At 45.5% G+C, this 19,656-nt stretch overlaps 2 protein-coding genes across 2 annotated transcripts; both read left to right on the forward strand.

Annotated features, from left to right (window-relative positions):
- Window positions 1-4,281: 4,281 nt before the first annotated feature.
- LOC112567769 (histone-lysine N-methyltransferase 2A-like) lies at window positions 4,282-11,440 on the forward strand. The gene is made up of 10 exons (XM_025244582.1): window positions 4,282-4,935; window positions 5,277-5,513; window positions 6,084-6,158; window positions 6,704-6,837; window positions 7,143-7,297; window positions 7,455-7,538; window positions 7,929-8,058; window positions 8,412-8,507; window positions 8,800-8,867; window positions 9,306-11,440. Exons 1-10 carry the CDS (start codon window positions 4,317-4,319, stop codon window positions 9,409-9,411), a joined length of 1,704 nt encoding a protein of 567 aa, XP_025100367.1. The 5' UTR covers window positions 4,282-4,316; the 3' UTR covers window positions 9,412-11,440.
- Window positions 11,441-14,580: 3,140 nt separating this feature from the next.
- On the forward strand, window positions 14,581-18,266 carry LOC112569577 (tripartite motif-containing protein 72-like). Its single transcript, XM_025247394.1, has 3 exons — window positions 14,581-15,549; window positions 16,346-17,437; window positions 17,616-18,266. The coding sequence occupies exons 1-2, from the start codon at window positions 14,677-14,679 to the stop codon at window positions 16,661-16,663; spliced, it is 1,191 nt and encodes a 396-aa protein (XP_025103179.1). The 5' UTR covers window positions 14,581-14,676; the 3' UTR covers window positions 16,664-17,437; window positions 17,616-18,266.
- The last annotated feature ends 1,390 nt before the right edge of the window (window positions 18,267-19,656 follow it).

A 19,656-nucleotide genomic window follows, 5' to 3' on the forward strand; every position in this document is an offset into this window, starting at 1 on the left:
ACCACACCTCCCACAGGGAAGACAACTGTTGTTTGGATGGTCGCGATGAGAGTGTAACACCAAGGGCCTCAGTGAATGGAATCATGAGCAAGAGCAGTGTGTCTCTTGGAAAATTTGACTTAAAGACATTTGACTGCTCTGTTGCTTTAGAAAGAATGTCACCTTCTGCACTTAGTGACCCAGTAAAACTGAGAGAGCTTGCATTGCTGCAGCCTGTGAAGAAAAGATCCTTCCTGGCATTGCCAGACCAGGACACATTGTCTTCTGAAAGTCCGGTGCCTACAGAGGTTAATAACAGGTCAGACTGTTTAGAGAAAGAAAAGGCTGACCTCACCTTCGCTGTGTGTGAGAATGAGACCCATCCTGTGTTGCATGATGAGATAAAGCATAGCATTAACCTTATAAGTAAATTAAATGAGGAGAGGTGTGCCACTGCAAGAGTTATTGATGACAGAGCTGAGAATATTTCTACACATTTGCATCCAGCAAGTCCTTTAAATGAAAATTTTGCTAAAGGTCATACAGCATTGGCTGGTTGCAAAGGTAACCACCACAGTACTGTGGGTGTAGATGGCTGTTCAGACAGCGGTCCTTCTGTCGCCACAAAGACAATCAGTATGTTAAGGCAGGACGATGACCTTAACAATCCGCTAGTTCAGAAACCAGCATTGCATCCGTTGTACCACATGGATGTTCAAAGTATCCCCTCAGAACTCAGAAACATTGAATGCAGAGTTAGCCTCGAAAGACTTTCTGGGTCCTGTCCCACCCAGAATGGTTCTGCCAACTGCAACCCACCTCCAGAGTCCAACGCACGAGAGCAGTGCAGTCGTGACCATGTCTGCCTGCCCCGGAATCAATCTGATGCATGCTCATGTAACAGTCCACTCTCCATGGCTGACAGCAGCAGCAGCTTGGGCTCTCAAAACCCTCTTCAGGGCTCAGTATGTAATCCTGTCCATAATTCCAATGGTACAGGTAATGAAGCCTCTGGCTTCACTTCCCAAGATACCCCTGGAACGAAGTCAGGTTGCCACAACAGATAACATAAATGCTGCAGCAAGATACATTAAAGGACAGCTGTAACCAAAGCCACTGTTCATCCATGCAGTCGCAATCAGTGCTGCAGACACATACCGTAGATGAGGCACAAGGTGACTGCCAGGTTGAGGGCATGTGTGCTGATGGTTTAGCAGGCACGCCGCAGCAGATGGTGAATGCAGATGAACATTTATTAGGTTGCAGTTCTCAGAATGCAGGTATTTCTTCAAAGTCTGGAGGTGCAAAGGGCTTGCCATTACATGCAGAAATAGCACTGCGCATCAAAGCAGAGAGTTTAGCCCGCAGCAGTCCAGAAGAGTGTGGGCCATTCAAATGCCCCACATGCAAGCGCTTGTATCGAACTGCTGAGAGCTTCCAGGCTCACGCACAGTTCTGTGACTTTGAAGTTAGCACCAGTGATGAAGAGGAGGAGAACACAAATGATGATGACCCTGCGGAGAGAATTGAAGGGAGCGAGGTGTCAAAGACAAACTTGCGCACCAGCCTTCGTCAGAGCACGCTCACTCAGCGCAGAGCTCGTGAGCTGAGTCAAATACAGGAGGCACAGCATGCGGCCAATAAGACAGGACCTGAGAGCATGGCTGTAACTACACCACGTTCTGGAAAACGCCTGTCACCTAAACAGTCCATGTTGGGAGCTGTAGGTCTGGTAAGCAAAAAGTGTCTAGTGCCGCCCTTAACTCCTCAGATTGCGTGCAGCACCAAAGTCTGTCAACGCGAAGGATGCAGTGTCCAGGCACCACATTCTTCTATGGTGACACGCTGCCGGAGTCGAGGAACCACCACTGCTGAGTCAGCACATGTGGCTTGCAATGAGTCAGTTCATCTGGACACCAAAACTTTAGCAAGCCAGTCCATCCTTGCAGACACATGTGATCTTGGAAACTCTGATCAGGCAGTTAAAGTTGCAGGCTGCAAAGTGCAAAGTATGAGCGAGGCTTTGAAAGAATGTACTAGTCCAGGGAGGACAACTCAACATCTTGTGAGTAAAGAGTCAGAAGGTCCTCAGTTACCTACGGAGCAGTGCACCTGTGGCCCACAGTCAGTGCCAGATGACACTTCTGACATGACTTCAAAAAGTGATGGTCCTGTTAGATCTGGTGAAAAGGACCAGAGTGCCATTCAAGACAATTCCATGTCAGAAGGTGTTCTGTCATCGAGTGAAAGTTCTGGTGAGATGACAAAGAGCTTAAAATCAGCTATCTTTGACCAGAAATCAGATTTGGGCTTATTACACAATACAACATTGCAAGACTCAGAAGGCTTTTCAAGCACAAAGGAAGTGACTGAGGTCAAGAACATGAACCTCCTGGGGAAAGATGCAGCGTGCACCATAAGTACTACAAGCACCATGGACATTGCCGGCATCACAAGTACCTTGAGCGCCACGGACACCATGAGCATTGCAGACACCACAAGCACCACGAACACCACGTGCATTGCGGCCACCATGAGCACCACAGGCTCTGTGAGTACCACAAGCTTCTTGGGCACCACGAGCACCACAAGCGCCATAACCCAAAGGTCATTCTCTCCAATTCTATCACGCATGGCTACCTATCTTCAGGAGATGGCTAACAGCGAGCCAAAGACTTCTACACCCTCTCTAGCCTACCAGCCTGACACGATGGTAAAGATGGGAGGAAAGATGCAAATTACAGCTAAACCTCCCTTATCCACAGCCTCCCCATCTGATGCATCATCTTTGCCAGGAGTGCCGCAGAGAGCCCAGTTGGGAGGTGGTGGCTTGATCACTTCACAAGCACATGCCAGCCAGTCCTCACTGCTACTGTCATCTGCCAATGTGCAGGCTGACATTGACAGTGATGATCTCAGCTTCACTGACAGTGACGATGAAAAGGATGACGAGGAGACACTTTTACGGGAAACAGCTTGTCTTACTTGTCTCAGAAGCAGGTAAACCCGCTTCCAGTTTCCACCATCAGACCACAGTCATCGCTCACATCGTCTCCCGGCTCGAACATTGTGGGTTCCAACAATCTGCAGAAGATAGATGGACAACCGTCAACGAGTCAACTGATGACAACTCTAGAACAGTTATTGCCTCAACAGAAGGTGCTGCTGACACAGCATCTTATCAAATCTGGTGCTTTGAGTATCGATGAGCCACCACTGCCTCGCCCACAATCAGTGGTTCCACCTGCTGTAATGACGCAGCCCTTGTCAGCCAGAAGCCATGCAGATCTCACAAGTCGTGGTGCCGTCAGTCTTCATTGCCCAGTTTCAGTGCATTCAGTGGCAACAGCAGTGCAGCAGTCCCCCCACCGCTCAGCCACACCTACCATCTTCATGCAGACTGGAAGCTACAGCATTCCGTTGATGCAGAGTGGCTCCCCAACATCCTTGCCGCTCAGGCATCAGACTGCCACGGAACTGCTAGGATCCAGCCATGTAGGCTTGGTACGGCAGCAGGAGGGGCTTGGCATTGTGAGAGGGGCAGGGATGCTTTGTCAGGATCACAGCCTTGTGTTTGGTCCCAGCCATTCCATCGTACATAACCAGCAGTCTGTTCCAATTGTGCAGGCTGCCGGCCAACAGTCTAATTTGGTCTTGGGGCAACAGTCACTGCTGCCAGTGGCCTCGATTACTCCACTGCAGAATGCCAACACTCTCTCGCCTGCAGCCCCTTTGGCAGGTGGCAGCACCTGCATGTTGACCCCACAGTTGCAGCCATCAGTAATCAACCGACCTCTTATGTGCCAAACACCCATTTTGACCGCCTCTCCTGTGCCTGCATCCTCCGTTGCACCTGTGAGCTACATGCAAAGCTTTTTGGTAGACCCATCACCTCAATCTCTGGCAGGCAACCAGTCAGTCAGCAGCGTGCAAGGCGTACCCAGCAACAACCAGTCTACACATCACTTTCTTCCATTCCTGCATAGCTCTGTGATTGCTGCCACGACCGTGTCCACACGTTTGGCTCACCAACACCCCCTCACTGCAATAGCCAGCAGCACCTCCCTGGTGAGCCCCAGCACACCATCATTCCCCCCGCCCCAGCGAATCATTCGAGTGCTGGTTGACAAATCTGCAAGGTCAGACCATCTTCTGATCACTCCAGGCAGCACTTCTGCTCTGGCTCCACCAAAACCTGTGGTTCGTGTGATGCATGTTTCTCGACAAGTGGGGCTCCTGCCTTCAGCAAATTGTGTGAACAAGATGCAGGTGCACACTCACCTACCTGGACAGGGCCAAAGTGCAGTTTCTCAGTTGCCATCAGAAAATTTAAGCACATGTTCATCTCTGTTTCGGCAGCACAGGCTGCGACAGCAGCATCTCAAACAGTGCCTGCTTCTGTCCCCTTGTCTAGCCAGTCGGAGGAAAAACTGTCTTCCTCGTTGACTTCAAATACTGTGATACATAGAAACTTGAAGCCGGCTTTGCTTGTTCGCAAACGCCCAGCCTTTCCTTCCTACCAGGCTTTGTGTTCAGGGCCCAAACGAACAACTATTGTGCCTGTAGAAAAGAACGGGATTATCCAGGGCCAATTCTCTGGTCACGTCCAGCCAGCCTCTCTTCAGCACAAGATGATCAGGACACTTCCAGTGGCTGGTACAGTCTTGGATTCTGCACCAGCACCTGGTGTTCGGAAAGATGCAGAGAAACTGATTTCACCAGACCGCATTGTGCAGATCACCAAAGAACAAGCAAACACCACACTTGCTGGAATCCGACGGCTGCTGCACAAACATCGCATGGGAAAGAAGGGTCGCAAACAGAGCCTGAATCTACGCAAGGATCCCTTGTCTGAGGCTGGTGCCTCAGGCATCTCCACTGCTAGCAGCATTGATGGCAGACCCAAAGGCAGGCCTGCTGGTTCAACCAAGAAATTATTGCCAGATGTTGCCAAAGGTGAGTAATTTTTTTCTCAAATTTATAGTGTAATTGTAACGTAGGCTTACTGCAGCATGTTACTCTTCACTCTGGGCTGTGTATAGTCTTCCCACGTCCACCCTTTCATAGAATTCAGTTCATGCAAATATTGATGACGTGGATGTCCGTTCAGTAACCAGAGACTATACAGATTTTTAGTAGAAATCTATTTTTGTCCCCATTTAAGAGATCTCAAATGGGAGAAAAAGTGAGGTAGTAAGGTGTGGGTGTGGGAAAGGTTGTTAGGAGTAAATAGCCAGAGGGTTACATTAATGTAATAAGTACATTAATGAGTGTTATGGAATATCATGTTGCTGTAGGTTCAGGAAGCATGGTAAGCCATCCCATAGTGCACTTCCCTCATCAGGCAGGAGGGACTCTGCCCCAGGCAGCTGTTGAAGAAGAGATCACTGACACTCCTCTTCGGAAAATGCCCCCTACTCCAGATTTACAGAATCAGGGAACAGCACGAGTTCCCCGCCCACGCGACATGCCTCGCCTGTCCTTTGAGGTTACCTCAGAAGACGGATTTTACTGCCGTGCTGATACAATGGAGGGTGAGTGGGACTTCTTTAAAAAAAAAAAAGTAGCAGCTCATCTGAAGTTGCAGGTTGCTGGCTTGCAATTATTGTTTAGTTCTTTTGAAACTCATGGGTAAGAGCCAGGTCATATTCTCAGGACCAATTCCAGCTGTGAAAATATTGGGTTTTCAAGGTGAATGGGGGATGTTTTGATGGTAGGGCTATGTTAAAATTAGCTTCATAAATCTTATCTTTTCATGCCTGAGGGTATGATGCAGTTGTCACCTGTGCAAGGGACATTTTTTTAAATATTAACTACAGTTTAATGCCTCATCTGGTGTTTTAGCATGACAGAATAAATGCACTTGGATTTGGAATAAAGTTGATTGGTGATAGAGTGATTGATTTTGTAACAATGAGTTTAGTTCATTTGCATTGCTTGATTGCAGTAAGACTTGTTAGGCATTCTGATATTTGACAAAAAGTCAGCATTATATACTTAAAAAGTTTGAGCTTGCCATCACTCCTAACAGTGAATGCTCCTCAAAAATGTTAGACGCAGAGAACAATGTTAACCTGCAATATCACACAATTTTGTTACAACAGAGGCATGGCGCCAGGTCACAGAAAGAGTTCAAGATGCCAGAGCCGCCAGCAGAATGAAGCAGCTATCATATGCTGGTGGGTGAAATCATTGTTATTTTTTTATTTTGCGTGTGTGTGTGTGTGGTTGCATGGAGAATTTTGCTGAGTACACACCCTGCAGATGAGACTGAGCAGGGTTCAGTTTTTTAAAAATTGACACTGCCATGATTATAGTACTTAATGATTTGTGTGCATTTTGTTAAAGGGAATCTTGAACAGTTTGTAGCAAAACAAACTTAGCGAATGTCAGCACAGCATCATGGGATGCAAAAATGATGAAGTGACTGTGTGTAGTTGTCAATCACATTGATTACTGACTGTCAGGACTGTAGAGTACTAACAGTAAGCATGTAAACACTGTGAACCAATCAGACTAAAGCCACATGCTTGTTTGCTCTTTTCATTAGTCAGAAGAATAACAATGGCTGTCCCTTGTCATTAGAGATGGCACAACATGCTTCATCTCAACACCAGAACATGTTTAAGTTGTCAGATATGTCCCATTTACAGATCAATTAACAAGGCTCAGACGGTGTCATTCTTATCTCCAAAGTTTCAGAATAATTTTCATTGATGTGCAGGGTTGAATGGTGTACAGATGTTTGGCATTGGCCATGAAGCTGTTGTCTATCTTGTGGAACAGCTACAGGGGGCTCGTCACTGTCGTCACTACACTTTCCGTCATCAGCAGTATGAACCACCAGAAGAAGATGAGGTGTGTGTGCGGAGCATGTGTGAGATTGTAAATAAGAGAGAGAGGGAGTGTGTGTGGGGAAGTGGGAAGAGGGTGGTTGGTGGTAGTGTGTGAATAGTGAATGGCACTGGACTTGATGCATATTTGTGTTGAAGTACAAGTGAATGTAAGAGAGAATATGCAACGTGAAGCTCAAAAGATCAGTGTATCTAAGCGTTTCTATACAAAACATTGTTTAGTACACATGACTGTTGGTCATCTAACGCAAGACTTAGGCACTAGCAATTTATAAATGTGGATAACAATATGTTAAATGAATTGTACAGGAGCTCATAATTAATCCAAGTGGGTGTGCACGTTGTGAACCTTTCACAACACGTAAGCCATACGACATCTTCAGCTTCTTGAATTCTCGCTATCGTCGTCACCCTAGCAAAGTGCATAGTAACAGGGAGGAAGAAATGGAGCCCAAGTCTTCCAGGTACATGTTATCTTCTTGCTGTTGGTGTTGGTGCTTACTGTTGGTGTTAGTGTTTCTTGTCTGTTTTCTTATTGTCGGGATTATAACCAGCTGCAATGGTGGTATCTGTAATGGTAGTGTTGTGAGCCTGTTTATCACAGTTTTTGTACGTGTGCAGACGGGCTACAAGCATGGAGCTGCCCATGGCCATGCGTTTCCGCAAGCTCCAGGAACATGCCAAAGAAGCTGTTGGTGTCTACAGGTCAGCAGGCATCATTTCTTCATCATGGCCAGACTCTTGCTTTTACATTTCTGTTCTCATTTCTTTCAGAGATGATTTATATGCAGAAATCTGGAACACTCAACATCCTAAACATGAAATAATCTCCCATCTGTCATCATTAGTAACTATCCTAACATCATATTACACAGTTAGGTAGTATATAGGCCACATCAGAAGATCCATATATTGCATATATGTGTATGATCCTATGTATATGTTTATATACACACACTGCATATATGTATGATCCTGTGTGTATATATATATAATCATATATATCCTACATCTATATATGTTTGTGTATGATCATATATATATATACTATTCTATAGACCATCAAAATGCTTAAAGGTTTCTTTCATGGTGCAGGTCAAAGATCCATGGCCGAGGCCTCTTCTGCAAACGCAATATTGATGCTGGCGAGATGGTGATTGAGTATGCAGGCGAAATCATCCGGTCATTGCTGACTGATAAGCGGGAGAAATACTATGAAAGCAAGGTAATTAGGTCTTGTTTTGTTTCACAAGTCTCATCTTGAAAAGGTTTTCAGTCTACAGTGAATATTCTGCCATGAATATTGACTTAAACAGAAAAGGTTTATTACATTGATGACATTCAGAGATAAGACTGCTTTAGATTATTATAAAAACAAAAAAAAAAAAAAAAAAAAAAGCAAAAAAACACCGAAACAAAGATTGCAAAAGGACTGTAGTGTTTGTGTTTTAAGGTTTTGGTTCTTCTTGATTAATAGGAGTCATGTCTACACGGCTGTGAAAACAATCTTCCAGATTTACTGATACATTAGATTACTTGGTGCAGTTTAATTATGACCAGATGTGTTTGATTGTATAGGGAATTGGCTGCTATATGTTCCGGATTGATGACTGTGAGGTCGTTGATGCAACCATGCATGGAAGTGCTGCACGCTTCATCAACCATTCCTGTGAGGTAATTGCTTTGAATAAGTTGTCAGGCGGACAGATTTTTCTTCAGAAGTCAAGCTACCACATCATAAACATATACATCGCATGTGACCAACACCAAGCCCCCAAGGATGGCATTTTACAAACATGACATGAGACTGCTGTATCAACTATATGACAGCATCTGGTCACTTTATTTAAAGTATCAAGTACATATATCATGTTTAACATATGTAGCATCTTGGTTTTCCTCGTGTGGAGTGCCTGGCATCAAGAAATCATCTTATGGCCATTAATCATCTGTTTCTTATCTGCAGCCCAACTGCTATTCCAAAGTCATTCAAGTGGACGGAAGAAAGCACATTGTCATCTTTGCCATGAGACCGTAAGTTTTAGTTTCTGGTATCATCCTGCACTCTGCTGCACGTTGTAAGGTTGCATGTTCTTCAGAAGAGAGGGGGCTGTTCACAAATCTGGGGGAACTGAGCTCAAACAAATGATTAAAGCAGTTTGATTTTTATAGACCTCTAATGCATCCCTGAAACAGTCGTTAGGTTTCTGTTTGTTTTGTGAAATACAGTGATAAATTTTGCCTTCTACATTGCAAATTCAACTAAGGGATGGAAACGTTAATTGTCCTTTTTTTACATACATATTTTATTTAACTTTTAAATATGTTGCAAATATAGAAAGCAAGAAAACAAAGCATAAATTTTCATTTGTGGGGAAAATCCTTTGGTGGTGTTTTGTGCCTTTCATGCAAGGGTTTTGAGGCTGATGTTTGGTTTTTAACAATATTTTTAAACCCCTTCTTATCCCTCAGCATCAAGAAAGGTGAAGAGCTGACATATGATTACAAATTCCCCATTGAAGACGTCAAGATTCCGTGTACCTGTGGATCAAAGCGGTGCCGAAAGTACCTCAACTGATTTGTCTGCACCCACCATAGTGGGGAGAGATGCAGGGCTTCTTTATCTTGGAGTCCAGGCATGTTGTGGGGCAGCTCAGCTCTCATCAAGAGTTGTCCATCAGCTTTGAGACCGAGAGCTTCCTCAGCATTGTTTTCAGTCGTCATTAGGCAGCATTCATTGTGAAGTCAGGGCCTGTGTTTGGCTGTTTGCAAGAACTTTTGCACCAAAGGACATGAACAGAGGAACACAAAGGAGTTCTCTGCCAAGACATCATCTTGTGAAGATTCAGAACTTGTGTTGTCGAGCATTATTGGAGAAATTTTATTGTCAGAACTTACTAAATCATAAAGCAGCCTTCTTTGTGTGTGTGTGTGTGTGTTGATAAATGGTTTGGTATATATGCTTGTGTGTTGCATGTGTTATTCAACATGCTTTATGAAAACAGACAAAATCTTTTCTAAGTGGGCTTAGAAGCATTCATAAATAAATGCGTTGTAGCTGTGGTAGGACAGCCATGTTGATTGATGAAGCATTTTTTTTAAAAAGAGTTTTAAATCAAGCATTTTTAGAATCACTTCCAGACTCCTGAGTCTGCTTGACAGGCTAACCTCATGCCAAGCAGTTGTCTTTTATTGAAACACTGCATTACCAGCGCTGAGGTTTGGCTACGAGTCGTACTGCAGACTCCTTTTATGAAAGCAGTTGGAATGGGTGGGTGAGTCAGGTGGGAGGTGCATGAATGTACGAGAAAAAAAGAAGTGATAGCTGAAGAGAAGTGAAAAAAACAACAAAAGGTGGACAGGAAGATGTAAACAGAAATCCCGGTATTTGAAGTTTCATACATTTGTATCTTGCCTTATTTCTCACAAAACTCTTAGTCAATGAGGAGAATCGTACAGGTGAACAGAGAATCATGCAGAAACATTGGGTGAGCACGACTGCAGTGTGCTTTATCAGTCTATAGTTTGCCTTACCACGTTCCTTGCCTCAGAGGCTGGCATTAACTTCAATCATTGACAGTGGTTTCTAGATTCCATTATCGTCATTTGTAACAGAGGACATGCATCGGCTTTGTGCCACGGTGGGAGAAAGACTGACATTGGCAGCACTAGACGAGCAGAGTGTCAGAGTTTCTGCTGCTTGCTTCCTGCCTGAAAAGTTGCTGTGAACAAAACAAAACTAAAAAAAAAAAAAACGTGTTGAAAAATTGTTAAAGTCGAATATTGTGTGCACATTTCTTACTTTGCACTTTAAATGTAATCAATCATGATACCTTGATGTGTTGGTAGTATAGAGGAACAGTTGCAAAGTGCATCGAGGCAACGATCCTAACAATATGCATGTTTCTGTGATGAGCTGCTCCGAGTACACTTATGTCTTGCCTGGACAAGCATTTACAGAACCACAAACCCTGGGAAAGTGCAGCTAAGCAAAGTTTTGCATTCGCACGAACGTCAGTGTGACGTTACTTGCTGTTGTACACTAGAAACTTGTCTTCACCATCATCGCTGAGCAAGAAGTGGCACAGTTTTGTGTCGTGTCACTGGTGACAGTATGAGCTGAGATGTCATATTGGGCTGTTGGCCTGCTTGTTGAGGTTACTGAGGTTGCTCACATGCTAGAATACTTTGGTAAATGGAGAATGCAAAGGGAGTGTGTGTATGGGTGTCTGTGCTTACTTCCATATGTTAGTCGCAGAACAACACGGCATAATACATATATTGGAGACATTTTGTTATTTGTTTGTTTTGAGCTGGCTGCAGGATGCACATGTAACAAAGTTTCAGAAGCTTTACTGTACTACCTTACACAGTACTTTTAACTTTTTGTTTCTCAATGAATCTGCTTCTAAATTTGAGAAGATGTAACTCAGATATTCTTTTTTTTGTTTGCTTGTTTTGATATGTATTTCAAATTTATACATTTCTCTTTTCACCGTGGGTTCAAAGAAAAAGGAATTTAGGGTCTGGATGTCAAGGCTTCTTTTTTCAATTTGTGAGGGTTGGGAGAGGGAGTTTTTAAAAAAATAAATCCATGTCTAGATCTTGCCTGAGCACTTGTACTCAATATTAGAAAAGTGTGAATTTCCTTAAGAGGGAAACCTGAATGAGCTGTTTTGTGTTAAACTCTTACTAGAGAACCAGATGAGTGTTGGTGTTACCGCTATCATTTGCTAGCGTGTTTATTGTTGTTCAAGTGCAGCACTGACATCAACAACCATTTAAGATGCTGTTTATATTGCACACACACACATAGGTCTTGAGTGCCCTCCTGAAGCATGGGATGCTGCTACTCTAGTTTTCAGGCAGTTTATGTCCAGGTAGAAATATTTCGATCATTTTTATTTGCTCATTAGCAAAATGCATCATTTAATTTTACTCTGTAAAAGCACAGTACAGATATATTATGTGCTGGGAGCGGTTCACACATGCAGTGCGCTCATCACTTGCCACGCAACAGAACGAGAATGAAAACAATAACAACCCTGTAAATAATTGATCTAGACACAAAATAATTCAATAGACCCAGTTTAGCTCATACATCATTTTGTTTGGATTATTTTCCTCATGCATGATATTTACAATTATTCTGGATGAAAAACTATCAAATGTGAGCTAAAGCCAAGTCAGTGTGCATGGGAATTGATGGCCCCTCTGGATGCAGTGTATAGTAACTGGCAAGCTCATGTATACAAAGACAGGAAGTTTCTTTTAGATTTGTTATCATAGGTCACATGACACTGACTCGAGGCCTCCTTTCAATCATTCGTTCATTCGTTCTTCGACTACTACCGGCCGTTGTGGCGAACGTGGATACACGCAGCAGCTGCGGCTCGTGCCCCTCGAGTGATGGTGAGGGTCCTGCACAGGAAGACCAGTCCGTCCTTCATGTTTGTCAGGCAGTTCTTCCTCTGACCACATTGGCCTAGACTTCCTTCCAAGTTACCATGAAGGAACAGCCTTGTAATATCTTGATTGTTTATTACACACCTCAAAAGCCAGTGATCTTGGACAACTGACAAATTGTGTGTGATTTGAACAGCGATCGAATTATTGGTGCCACTTGAATTCTTTACTCATTTCTTTTACCAATCCCTGGCTGATGCCCGTAGTCATTAAAAGCAAGCTAATGAGAATAATGAAATTTTATTAAAGAGAAAAAAAAAAAAACTTTAACGCTACAAGACGATGAGAGATAACGAGTTTTCTCAAGTTTCTCACTAACATTCTTTTGGGTTTTGGGTTTGCTAAAATTCACGCAGCTCCAGGCTCAGAGAAAAAATATATGTGCCGGAGGTGAGCTTTGAGCAAGAGACCCACGACCCCAGAATTTATTTACACCTCTACCTGGACCTTTGTATAGACTTAACCTACTTGTCAGCTAATCAGGTCGGTATGCACGCTCATGCAACAGGAATTAATTAGCATCGCAACTTAACTGAAAAATTGCGAAGGTCCTCTTAAGACCAACAATCAAGACCACTTAATGAACACAGCCTTTGCTGTCCGGTCACTGGACCGTCCGAAGTCAGACATGGTGTCCTGCAAAACATTGACAGAAGTGGGACAGACGAGTGTGTGTTTTTTTTTTTTTTTTTCAAACATTTGAAATCTTCCTACGATGGAAAAGGAGTGAGATGTGATATGTAACAGACTCCCATGTGTTGTGTGCCACGACATCAGAGGACACGTTGTAACCGTCGCTTCAGCCACGACATTTAATCACCAGTCTTGTCATTTCTGCTGCAAATTCCAACAGAGGTTCAACAAAAGCCTCATTACTGCCTCTCGGATACATGCATTACACATAAGTGAGAGAGAGAGAAAGAAAGGTCAAAGGCCACTTGTTCTCCTTTGGAGAAGTTTCCCCTGCAGCGGCTTCAAAGGGCGACATGCTGGCAGCCACACCTCCGTCAACAAACTGACGACGGCTGCCACTTTGCTGACGACCTCTTTGTGCACCCGACATCCTGACACCATCTTCACCCAGGAGCAAACTGTCTGGTCAAAGAATGCACTGCTTCTCGAGAGGAAGGGAAAACATCCAGACTGCCCTGCGCCACTTGTACTCGCCAGGTAAATCCGGTCCCACGCCTCACCTGACAGGTAGGCTGCTCCGGCAGGTGACTTGACATCCTCGCCTTCAAGGTAAGCGGCGACACCTGTTGTAATTACTTCGTGTATTATTCTTTCTTCATTATCACAGTCGTTCTTTGACAGATTAAACTAAAATTGAATTATTTCGTCTTATCGTGGAATAACTGTTAAGTGAATTGGTAAAGAAACTAAATCTTTTTTGTCACGATCTTGTGGTGATCAAGTTATTGCTCGTTCTGCTTGCTCAGGTAAATTCCGACACGGAGAACTTTGTTACAATAACTTTAATCAGTCTGAAAACCAATCTTGTAGGAATTATTGTTCACACAGTCGCACATTCTGACTGAATAATCCGCTTCGATTCCAAAAGTAAAGAGAAAAAAAATACAATAATTTAAGGAAAGATTCTCCAAAGTCACTGGTGTTAACATTTTTGTCATTTTCGGTCTATAAAACATTTAATTTTCGGCACTGTTTTCATGTGTGCTGAAAGGCAATAATAGTTTGTTAAGGGGACACCGTTATACCGTTAAGATTCTAATCATGGGGGAAACTGAAAAGAAAAACTGATTTTTCAGACGGTTGTTCATGCTATGTACTTGCAAATCAGAAAAAAGAATTCAAAGTAGCAGTAGACGTGGTTCCATGTTTGTGTGTCTACTACACGATGTGTTATAAAATGTCAAAATAGTCAGGTGTAGAAATTATAATTTGAATGGTGGTACACACCTGGTGATGTAATTCTTGTCATTCATTGTTACCAATACTGGCAAGGAAGTAGTTTTTTTTATTTACTTGATAAAAATTACGGATTTTATGCATAAACATAAACCAGATCTTTTCAGAAAAGTGTATATCAGTGTATGTATGTACATTCTAAACACATACTATCATCAATTTTCAGTAGAGAGTGAAGGATGTAGCCAAGATTATTTTAAACATGAAGTAAAGATTTGGTGAAGTAGGAAGTAGCGAATGTTGTAGTCTTCACAGCGGAAGTAAATTATTAGTGAATTTTGCATTTTTTCATTTAAAGAAACTGAAAATGTTAAAAAAAATTGCAGGGATTGTGTCCTGACAACTGGACCGTAACCAAGGTTGCGCTCTGTCAGACGGCAGTGAAGACTTCTTGGTTTGAATCCCTAGGAGGACCTTTGATAAGAGAGGGTGAGGTCAAAGGTCGACCATGCTCAGTCATCAGCTGGAGGAGGAGAGAGCGGAGGTGACGTGCCCGATCTGCCAAGACGTGTACCGCGAACCTCGGACCCTCCCGTGCGGCCACGCCTTCTGTCGCCGCTGTCTGACCGGTCACGTGACGGCCAGAACCCAACGCCGCCCACAGACTCCCACGACGTTCACCTGCCCGCTATGCGCAAAGGTCGTCACCCCGCCGGACGCGGCTCAAGACCGTTATTTCTGGGCCCGCCAGTTCCCCCTCCACGACGAGCTCCAAGACATGGTGGCCCACCTGGCCGCTCGAGAGGGACAACTGGGGGACGGCAGTCAGCCCCATCGCTGCCCGGTGCATGCACAGGTGGAGGCGTCGTCGTGGTGCGTGCAGCATGACGCGGCAGCGTGCGACGTCTGCGTGCAGACCACCCACGCGGCATGTAACGGAGGTGACGTGCTGCCGCTGACCCAAGCCGTCGCGAGGAGGAAGCAAGAAGCCAGGGAGATGCGCGCGCATCTGGAGGGCGTCCTCGCGGAGCTGGACAAGCGGCTGCAGCTGCTGGACGTGGCCGAAGCCCGCATGTCGGCCAGCCGTCGCGACGTGCTGCAGGACCTGACGGCGCTGCACGACAGGCTGCTGACGTTCCTGGACGCCAGACTGGTTGAGCTTCGCGCACGCGCGGAGGAGGTGCACGAGGTGGAAGTGGAGCAGGTGCGCGGCCGGCGGGGCGCCGTGAGGGCCATGGTGGCGGACGTGGAGGAGATGAGGCTGGTGGCGGAGGTGCTGTCCACTCAGATGAAAGAAGAGGAGGTCCTGGTGCAGTTTGGCGCCTTCAGACAGCAGTACGACAACCTGCTGTACGTCCAGCCTCCTCCCGAGGTCACGCAGGTAAATCAGTAATATTTGCTGAGTATACCTGTGTTATTTTTTTTCTTTCGAACTTATTTCACTGTTCAACTTATTTATTGTGTGGTAGAATTTCAGCCAGGTAAGGGGTGGAGCAAACAGGATTCAGAAAAAGAACATTATTTTTCTAGTTACATTTTTTTTTTGAACTATTCATTTCCTTCACTATTTTATTTTCTATTTGTTTATCTTAGTCTTTATGTAATTATTTTTCAAACTCTTTCAGTATTTCAAAACTGTTATTTATTTTGCGTTAATATCTTTCTTCATTTTTTTGCCCTGTTTACTTATTTCACTAATTTAAAAATTATGATTTATTTTTCTATGTGAATTTTTTTTGTTTCATTTGAACTATTTACTTATCGCTCTATTTTAGAACTTTGTATTTTTTTTTTTATAGATTTTTAAGTATTTCTCCTCATCAAAACACTGAAAGAAATATACGCAATAAAACAAACAGCACTTAAATTGTTGCCATAAAATCATCACATAAAATACCGGTGGAGCCACATGAAGTCGGTGCGTCTCAGCGTTTCCGTGCCAAGAGATACCCACCCCATAGTTTCTTGTACTTTGCTGGGGTGTGATGAAGGGGAAACAACCAGCATAACTCTTCCAAGCAGTAGGGGAGTGAACTACTGGTTCCACTTGGATCTCTCTTCATCATCACAACAGACGAGTGAAAAAAAGTAGGGGAACGATCTGCACTAGTTTCTCTTGTTTATGCGTTATATTTGCCTTTTAAAAATGACGATGATGATGACGATGATGATTTCAGACCAGTGGAATGCAGGTGCGAGGAAGCGAGGCGTGCATCGCGGCCGTGTCGTCACTCACAATGGAGATCGTGAGTCAAGTACCCCGGGTGGGGCTTCACAGCAACGTACGCTCCCCTGACGGCAGGGTGAGCCCCATTCCAAACAGCAGCAGCAGCAGCAGCACAGCAGCAGCAACAATGGCCTGCAGCACAGCAGCGACCACGATAGACGCGACGCGGCGACCGGCGAACACTGCGGAACCGCGACGACACCGCGAGACCGACGCGTGCAGACGATGCACAAGATTCGCCAGAGGCGGCAGCGCGTCTTCGGCGTGACCTTTGCCCCCGACGCGGAGGACCTGCAGCATCAGCATGGCGAGGTCACGGCCTCCACCCGCAGACGAGTGCGACACCTATGGGCGGGTCTAGACTCGGACAAGGAGATGTACGGACTTGGGGACTTGTGTGTGGTCCGGCCGCATGACGTCATCGTGGTGTCCTACCTCAACAGCTCGTCCTGCGACTCTTCTTCTCGTCATCCTCCTCCCGTTCCGCTTCGCCACCCGATAAGGAAGCCTCACCCCGTCCACCCGGGACATCCAGAGCTGCGGCCTGCGAGCTCTCGCACGCCCTGTGCTGCCTGGCGCAGCTGGAGGACGAACTCCTGGCCGTGACCTCATCCTGCTCACCTGTCCTCACTCTGGTGCGGGTGCGAGCCAGGTCAGCTGCCTGCGCGCGCAGCCTGGACATGCGCAGACACTACCGCGCGCTGGCCTGCGTCGACCGCCGCACGTTGGCGCTGGCCACCTACCACAGCGGCTTGCGGGCGGACGACGTCATCGACCTCGGTGCACCTGGACGAAGGACTTCGCTCCTTCACTGTGCTGCGCACACTCTCGGCCACAGCGTCCCCCGCGAGCGGCGTGCCCTCTGACCTGTTCCGCGCGCCATACAGCCTGTGGGTGCAGCCCAACGGCGACATCGTCCTCTCCGACAGCGACACCCCGGCAGTGGTGGGGGTCAGCCAGGGAGGAACACAAACCTTCCGCTACCGTCCGGATGACCCTCACCTGCTGGACTCGCCGGCCGGGATCGTGGGCATCGACTCAGGTAAGCTTTCCGTATGTCACGTGGGGTCAGGAATGTGTCGATGCGTTTGCAGGTGCGTTGCGAGTGTCAGTTGAGTATCCGTACCACGGAGTTACAGGTATGTGATCCCTACGTTAACTGTTAGATGAGTGTCGATGTGTAGTGCTTCAGTTGAACATGGCGAGCTTGGCTGTTGCAGGTCAGCTGCTAGTGGTGGACGCCTGCACGCACTCGGTGCTCCGCCTGTCCGCCACGGGTCACAACGTCACGCAGGTGTTGTGTCGGCGCGACGGCCTGCAGTGGCCGGTGGCCCTGGCGGTGGACTCCAACGGCCTCATCTACGTCGGGGACTTCTACGGCGATGTGGATGTGTTTTCTCTGGACTGACTGACAGCAGTCACCCTGTCCGCGACCCTTCTTGGGGCTGAGGAGCAGGCAAAGAGCAAGACCAGCTTCCACGAGATTTTTGTTTACACAGGCCTCCCGCAAATATCCTGTTGATGAAATGTGTGAACAATCTGTTTAAAAGTGTTTATACTAATTTTTGAAAAGTACTGTTATCTGTAGCTGAATTTTATTTGTGTTTAGTTAACTATTTGCCAGGCGCATGAATAATAAATCCTACGCAATGGTTCATGTTATTTAACATTAGTCTGTAGGTTTTGTGTAGACTTTAGATGTTGGTAGTCTGTATCAAAGAGCTTGTGTGTGTGTGTGTGATTTAGAGGTCTGTGTCACAGCAGAATTTAGGGTTGACAAATCTCTTGCTGTCCCCATCTTGTTGTACGGATGCGAGACGTGGACGTGCTCACAGAATCATAGTTGGAGATAAAGTGTTTCAGGAGACTTTTTCGGAAAGGAGCAGAAGACAAACGATTTCGTCACTTTCTTGGTTGGTCCCCAGAATCCTTTTGCAGAAGCTGGCGTGGGTGGGTCAACACCAATGCGACAGACCTCCAGCCTGGTCAAACGAAGTAAGAGACTGTGTCGGTGGTTGCTGTCGGGTGTCGTCAACGCTCACATTGCCTTGAGTATAATAAAAAAGGGGAAATATTCCAGTAAAAATGAGAATTGTGTTTAAAAAAATGAATGCCGTGCTCTCAGACTGTGCGCCATAACAGCATTTTCAAAAATCGAGTTAACCCGTACAAATGCCAGACAGAAGAAGGATTACCTCCCATGATGTGCAAGTCGATACTATAGTTGCGTCCCTTGTATCATGAACTTCCAGAGTTCGACTGTTTACAGTCAAGTACAGACACACAGACACGATGGTCGACACTGTATAACGACCGGGTCAGGGGTCAGGGTCACCTAAACCACACCTCTCCTGTACTCTCTGTACAGCATGGTCTGTGTGTGTGTGTGTGCGTGCGTGCGTGCGTGCGCGTATGTAAATGAGCATCGACACCACAGGCTTCTAAATAAATAACAGCATCAGCAGCAAAGTGAGGTCGCGTATTTTATTATAAATAAATAAGTAAAAATAATTTCTGCCTGTTAACCTTATTTGTCGATGAATAAAGAAAACCAGCGCATTGTTAGCCTTATTTATTGAGTGATATGTTGAAATCAGCAATGATAAAGAACTCACTGTAAACTTATTTAGAGATAAATAAGCAAGACATAGATAAATAACTCGGGTTAGCTTTATTTATCGATACATTAATAAGGTTAAAAGTTATTACTTTAAATAAATGTGTAGATAAGTAAAGTTAACAGTGAGTTGGATGAAGACAGGTTGAGCCAGAGTATGCTACTTCTCTCACCCCTCTGATACGTGCTCTTGTCGTTCTCCTCCTCCTCATCATCATCATCAGTGTGATTTAGATTAAGACTAGTCGTTTCATCAACCCACAAGTCAAATGACCACCTCGAAACCTCCTTGATCACCCTGAGCAAAAGGCCTGTCACTGGACCATCGCCAGGTGTGGTGTCGTTTGTATTATGAAGACATGGACGATGATGATTGGTGGATACACCACCATCCTGTAACCCTTCCTCCCCGCTGACCTTAATCACCTGAAGTATACCTTCTTCAGTCCTGCGGAGTATTTTAGTACGTGCAAGAGTTGACAGGGCTAGCCGAGGAGGGACAGAAGGGAGAGTAAACAGGAGGCGTGGGAGGAATGAAAGGGTGCAAAGTGCATCTTCCCCTCGACCAAAGCTCGTGCCAAGACTGTCTGCAGGTGGCGCGGTGGTCGGGTCTGTACAGTGTCGTGGTCTGCCCAGTCACCTGA

This window comes from Pomacea canaliculata, linkage group LG7 (assembly GCF_003073045.1).
Source record: "Pomacea canaliculata isolate SZHN2017 linkage group LG7, ASM307304v1, whole genome shotgun sequence".
NCBI lineage: Eukaryota > Metazoa > Mollusca > Gastropoda > Architaenioglossa > Ampullariidae > Pomacea > Pomacea canaliculata.

Coding starts and splice junctions, on each gene's coding strand:
- LOC112567769 (XM_025244582.1), top strand. CDS start 4,317: ATGTTCATCTCTGTTTCGGCAGCACAGGCTGCGACAGCAGCATCTCAA. Junction 7,298..7,454: donor ATGGAGCCCAAGTCTTCCAG/GTACATGTTATC, acceptor GTACGTGTGCAG/ACGGGCTACAAGCATGGAGC. Junction 7,539..7,928: donor GAAGCTGTTGGTGTCTACAG/GTCAGCAGGCAT, acceptor TTCATGGTGCAG/GTCAAAGATCCATGGCCGAG.
- LOC112569577 (XM_025247394.1), top strand. CDS start 14,677: ATGCTCAGTCATCAGCTGGAGGAGGAGAGAGCGGAGGTGACGTGCCCG. Junction 15,550..16,345: donor CTCCTCCCGAGGTCACGCAG/GTAAATCAGTAA, acceptor TGATGATTTCAG/ACCAGTGGAATGCAGGTGCG.